Source organism: Lemur catta, chromosome 10 (assembly GCF_020740605.2).
Source record: "Lemur catta isolate mLemCat1 chromosome 10, mLemCat1.pri, whole genome shotgun sequence".
In the NCBI taxonomy this organism is placed as follows: domain Eukaryota; kingdom Metazoa; phylum Chordata; class Mammalia; order Primates; family Lemuridae; genus Lemur; species Lemur catta.
In genome coordinates this window covers 80,003,549-80,009,548 of record NC_059137.1, presented here as the reverse complement: position 1 = coordinate 80,009,548, position 6,000 = coordinate 80,003,549, and the positions used below count along the sequence as shown (strand labels likewise).

General features: G+C 44.4%; 1 protein-coding gene across 2 annotated transcripts in view; it reads left to right on the top strand.

Moving 5' to 3' along the window:
- Nucleotides 1-425: 425 nt before the first annotated feature.
- Nucleotides 426-6,000, top strand: part of HABP4 (hyaluronan binding protein 4) — a 33,701-nt gene continuing 28,126 nt past the window's right edge. For both annotated transcript variants that reach the window (XM_045562726.1, XM_045562725.1), the window contains exons 1-2: nucleotides 426-919; nucleotides 5,292-5,454. In XM_045562726.1, the coding sequence (XP_045418682.1) occupies nucleotides 565-919; nucleotides 5,292-5,454 (518 nt within the window). In that variant the 5' untranslated portion in view covers nucleotides 426-564. The remainder of the gene's footprint in view (nucleotides 920-5,291; nucleotides 5,455-6,000) is intronic.

The following is a 6,000-nucleotide window of genomic DNA, read 5'->3' as shown; positions in this document are numbered from 1 at the left end:
AAGGTCCACAAAAATACCGAGGTAGTACCTCCTACAACATAACGCCTGGCACACAGTAAGTGCTCATCATATAGCTGTTGAATGGCTAATTGTATTAAATATATATAAGCTGCAAAGAAGAGTGGTCGATAACGAATACGGACCCAGCCGAAGAACCCACATAATGGCCGTGACCCACCCCCAAGTCCGAGCTGCCTGGACCACAAGACTAGTTTCTCCAGCCAGTAGCTCCGCCCCGTGGGCCCTGCCCCCGCCGGCTGAGTCGGAGGGGGAGCGGCACAGAGGTCGCGTGACGTAGCAGCAGCAGGCCGGTGATTGGCCCTGCAGGCGTGCCGCTAGGACAAGGGGCGTACCCACGCGCGGTGATTGGCTGTCTGGCGTGGCTGGGAGGGCGGCGGCAGCGGCGGCTGCGGCGGCGGCGCGGGGGCGGGTGCCGGGAGGGACCGGACCGGGTCGGGTAGGGAGGGCGGCGGCGGAGGCGGGCGGGATGGGTCCTCGCCGCCGGTTTTGCTGAGACTCGTTCGCGTGGGCTGCCCGCGGCTGGCCCGCAGTGGCCGCGGCGGCATGAAGGGCGCTTTGGGGAGTCCCGTGGCCGCGGCCGCCGCCGGCTCCGCGATGCAGGAGAGTTTCGGCTGCGTTGTGGCCAACCGCTTCCACCAGCTGCTGGACGACGAGTCGGACCCGTTCGACATCCTGCGCGAGGCCGAGCGCCGGCGCCAGCAGCAGCTGCAGCGCAAGAGGCGCGACGAGGCGGCGGCGGCCGGGGCCAGCAGCCGCGGCGGCAGGAGCCCGGCCGGGGCCTCGGGCTACAGACCCGGCGCGGGCGGCTGCCGGAGGGAGTCCCAGAAGGAGCGCAAGAGCCTCCCGGCTCCCGGCGCCCAGCAGCCGGACAGCCCCGGGGGCGGCCCGCAGCCGCCCGGTACGCACGTCCCGCCCGGCACCCGGGCGCCCGGGGTGGGAGAGGGACGAGAATGAGGTCACGGAGGTCACCCCTCCCCAGCCGCCTTGACTCCCACTGTGAGGCCCGGGTCACTGGAACCAGTTCTAGAAAGGGGAGGGGGCTCTGGGAAGAGTTGGTGAGTTGAGGGTGCTTGTGGCCGCGAAGGTAGAAAAGAGGGGCGGGCGCTCACACCCCTTCTGGCCTTTCCCATTCCTTCCTAGGGGTCGGGGGAGAGTGCAAGCTTGGAGCCAGAGGGGGTCTCAGAACCCTGGAACTGAGCCTTTACGACAAGTTGGGCAAAGTTGAGGGATATTGCTGGGGTGGCGTGCGGGGACAGAAGCCGAAGTCGCTACCCCGGGGCTCCCAGATCTGGAGCTGGCAGGACCTTCTCCATCCCCCAGCCCAATCTCCTCTGCAAGATTCCGGTCGGGAGGCGGACGGAGAAGCGCGATGGGAAGGAGGGAGGGCGCCGCCGGCCTCCGCGGGTGGTGGCGAGAGCCCGGGCAGCGCAGGGAAGCGCGCCGGGCTGCGGGCTCGGGGCCTCTGTGACGGAGGGAAGGCCTGGGCGAGCGCGGGGCGGCCCGTGACGTCAGGGCCCGTGCGGGGCGCCTTCGCCCCTTCGCCGTACCGGAGCTTCCAGTGGTCAGCCGGCGTCGTATTTCAGTACACCGGCCTGCGATGATGGCATGTGTAACTTGTAGTTAACTCAAGGCTGCTTTTAGGAAAAGCGTTTTTAACCTTTCCAACGAGAATATTCAAAGTTCCCCCCTCCCTGTTAGGCAAGAACGGCCTATGCACCGCTCGGTGCCTGCTGTCTGCATACAGGGAACGTGCTTCAGAGTTCGTTTCTCTCACCTGAAGTGCGTCAGTGGCATAGTCAGCAACAGCCCACCTGTGTTTCTTCTGTTTTCCTGAAATAAGGCACTAGCCTTAAGGTTTGCAGAGTGTTAGACGATCATTAGCATGTATAGTTTGACCACTCCAGCCAACGTTTGGCAGTGTATTCAACTCGGCTTTATTGGCTTGTTCCTTGCTTGATAGGAATTGTGCATCTCTGCCCTGAGAAAACACCTCCTGGTTTAAGTATTGGGGCTTTGACGTGTGCAACTAGGTAAGGTTTACCTTTATTTGTGAAAAGTTAAACCCAGAGTCATTACACAAAGATGTTGAAAATGATAAAAAATGCTATTGGCTATCTCAAGACCCCTGGTAAGCAGTACATTTATGAGCCTATCTAAACAGTGAGACTTGAGATACTGTAAATTTTATATTTTTTTCTCTTAAATTTGTTTAGATAAATATGCTAATGAAAGAATTGGGGGGAAGACTAAGCTTTTCTTCGTTTATTTTTTAACAAATGAAAATATGTACTCTATCCTTTAGAAGAGTGTGAAACTACAGTTAGTGCTGTTAATATATTGATTTTTAGCCTTTTAAAAAATTAAAAATGTCATGTAGTTTTGCTATAAATTTTAGGCAATTCTGAATTGTATGAGGTAAAATTATCCTTTATTTTTCCTGCTGTTAACACGTTGTGTTTATACACAAAAATGTCCAGAGCTATTTTTTTCTAAACTTAAATGGTATAAACTGGGCTTCAACCTGTTTTTCACACTTGACCTTGTAGTCTAGTATGCATGTAACTTTTTTTTTTTTGGTCAGTTCCCAGTCCAGGTGATCTGGCTTTTGAAATCTGTATTAAAGATACTTAGTTGATTTTCTAGTTAGAATGGAAATTTTGTCATTCTAGTTCTTCTTCAAGTATGTGTTATTTCAGGAGCAGACAGCTCATTTATGTAGTTACTTACTAAATTTATCTGTAATGGGTGTTAGCTGCTCTCTCAAGGTTTTGTAGTCCTAATTGATATGAAGGACTGTACTTTTCTAAACTCAAAAATTTTAATTTAGTTAGAATTCTATATGCAGATGTTTAGTGTAGACAAAGACATGTTTGACATATAATAGAAACATTAATCCCAGAAGAAAGTGGAAATCGTAAGATTTTCCCATGGTAACATAGGTTTTTAATGTCTGACTATCTAACAATATAAGTAAACCGTTGGGTGGTGACCCTTGCACAAGAAATTCATTCTTGAAGTCATAAGAGGCTGTTTCAGCTTTGCTTTTCTAGCCTTTCAGAGCTTTGGTCTTTTAGCCGAACGTCAACTTTATTTTGTAGGAAATCTTCCTATAAATTTTATTGTATTCTGTTTCTTCATATGGGCTTGGTTAGATCAGTGACCGCACTGCACGTGCCAGCCTTTTATTGGAAAAGGCTAGTGAAATGCAGTGTTTGCATTATCCACTTGGAGCTGCTGAACCAGCATAGAAAAACAAGCCAGGTTCAGTTGCAGTCTTGATCTCTTAGTACTAAATTATGGGAAAAAAACTGGACACTAATTATCTTTGGGGGGGGTTTTGAGGGGAGAATGAAATGTTTGCAGGGTATTTATAACTCTAATAAGTAGGGAATCTTATTTAACAGTTTTCAATTTATACACAAACTGTGGAAGAGGCCTTAATATAAAGTACAATAAATGTCATATTTTAAATTTTGAATGGTGAATTCCGAATTTAATTGATACAATTAAAAAATAACTTGGAGGAAGCAGAAAGGTGGGATAAGCACCTAAGTAATTCTGTAGTTGAGTGATGATAATAAAAGATTTATTTATTTATTTTAAAAGATTTTTTTAAACTACAGGTTGCAAACAGGAAATCTGAAGCTATATTAACAAATTCTTTTTACACTGAGGTGAAAGTATGGAAAAGTGTTGTTACTGTTGATAAATTTCCTGATGACTGTTATGTCACGGTCTATTATAATTTTCAACTTGTTAGATAATTAACTTTCATAATAATTTTTCTACCTTATATTTTGAATTCTTCTTCCAATTTTTATCTCTTAGTATTGTATGTGCCCACACATCTGACACTGCATATTCCTAGGTACCTGGGCACAAGTGTCAGTCACTGTCTTGATGCTCTATTTATGATAACATCTTTCCCATATCCTAAACGTCACAAACTCAGATTGTGACCTCAGTACAGGATACAAATTGGATTTAAATATCTCTAGGTTATGGGACATTAAAATTATGGTCAAATGAACTTAGATCTGTTGTGCAACTTTTCAAACTTGAAAAAAATACTTTATGTCAGCAAGGAATAAATTGCACAATTTATGGTAGTGATGTCATAAACATGATTTTTGCTTTAAAGTACCAGTTAACATTTACCTGTACCCAGATTATAAAGTTCAGGTAGGGAATATTAAGTGGGAAAATAGAAAAATGCATATGTACATGTATTCCTTAAGAGTCATGTGTATCTGTCTAAGTGGGAGAGGAATCTAGTAGTTAAAAAATATACCCACTAATTTGAATGAATTTAAAATTTTATAGCTATACAACTAATGTGGAGGGTAATTTATGCTAAGAAAAATTGAAGCTACTATAGTGAAAATTGCACCTAATGTTTGAGAGAAGATCTTTTAAGTATATACCAAAAATATAGACATTTCTGGAAGATTATTTAGGAAGTGACAAATTCTCCACAACATATTTACCGAATATTAGATGGTTTCAAACAGACTTTGCTTCAAATTTTTCAAACATCAAATAAAACTAGAGGGGAGTAAAGTGAAGTGAGGAGAAAGGGAAAAACTGTAGTGGTCCCAGCACCTTGTCCCTGCCCCAGCTGCATGCTGGACTCTCAGTGGACAAAAGAGATTCCCTCTTCAAGCACTGACTGGCCCTTGGGTGAGTTGGCAAATAGCAGTTTGGGCTCATATATGAGAAGTATCATTGCAAATGTATAAATCCCATCAAAGGGCAGGAAAATTTGTTTTCAAAATAAAACAACATACCCTACAAACTGTTTTAAAAAAACACCTTGGTAGCTGAAGATAAAGCTGTAAGTGCCCTTGTTTTATGTTTGGTTGAGTTTCTGAAAGTATAATCTGAAATGCAGGGTATCTATTTAATTTTCTATATATACCATGTTTTGGTACAGCTACTTTTATGAAATATAGTTTAGTAAAATATATCCATGGCTGTCACAGTTATTGGGAGATGCCTGTAATTATAGGTGAGCTTGTATATTAATAGTTTATCTTACCATACTTTCTAGGACATAGAGGAAGCATGATTTAAGAATAAAGTTTTATTTAAAAACTCTGGGTAGTAGTAGTATCGGCAACTTTTTTCTTCTCTGCAATTTTCCAAACTTCCCAAATTTTCCTATGACACTTATTTCTAGAAGAGTGAAATTTAAAAGTACCTGTAAAGTTTAACACCATGCTGTTCCAGACATTGTGTTCCAGCTCTCTGCTTTGATTTTCCACTGGCAGGCCAGAAGCGAACTCCCAGAAGAGGGGAGCAGCAAGGATGGAATGATAACCGGGGCACAGAGGTGACACTTGACAGAGCCGAGCGGAGACCCTACAGGGAATATCGACCCTATGAGACTGAGAGGCAGGCGGACTTTACAGCTGAGAAGTTCACAGATGAAAAGTAAGTGCTGCAGTCAGTCCACAGCTGCGATGGTGGGGAGAACCAGAAGGGTTTTCAGAAAACTAATAGCCTTTTTGACCTTTTCATGGTGCCATTGCTAGGAATGTTTTGCCAATTTAAGTAGCAGATTGTATTACCTTAGGTGACACATGAAGGATCTTCCATTTATCTCATAGGTGACCTTATGTCTTGGTTCAGGAAATGATTATACAATTAAAAATGTTTATTGGTAACTATACAAAGCACTCTTGTAAAAAAAAAAAAACTACACAAAAGTGTGTTGAACTGGTTAAATTTTCTTTTGAGGTTCTAGACTGGGGATATAATTTGAGGCTAAGGACATAATCATAGTTTTGATTTACCATAACTAATTTGAACTACTAACTGGATTGAAACAAATTCCTAGCTCCCTGATCAGGTCAATAGGCTATCATGATAAAATTTGAAGAGAAACCTGATATGATGTGTAATACCAATTTCTGGCTTACATGCCTTCTCTAGAAAGTACTCTGATATGGAAGATGGTCTTGGGCAGATGCAGTCTTA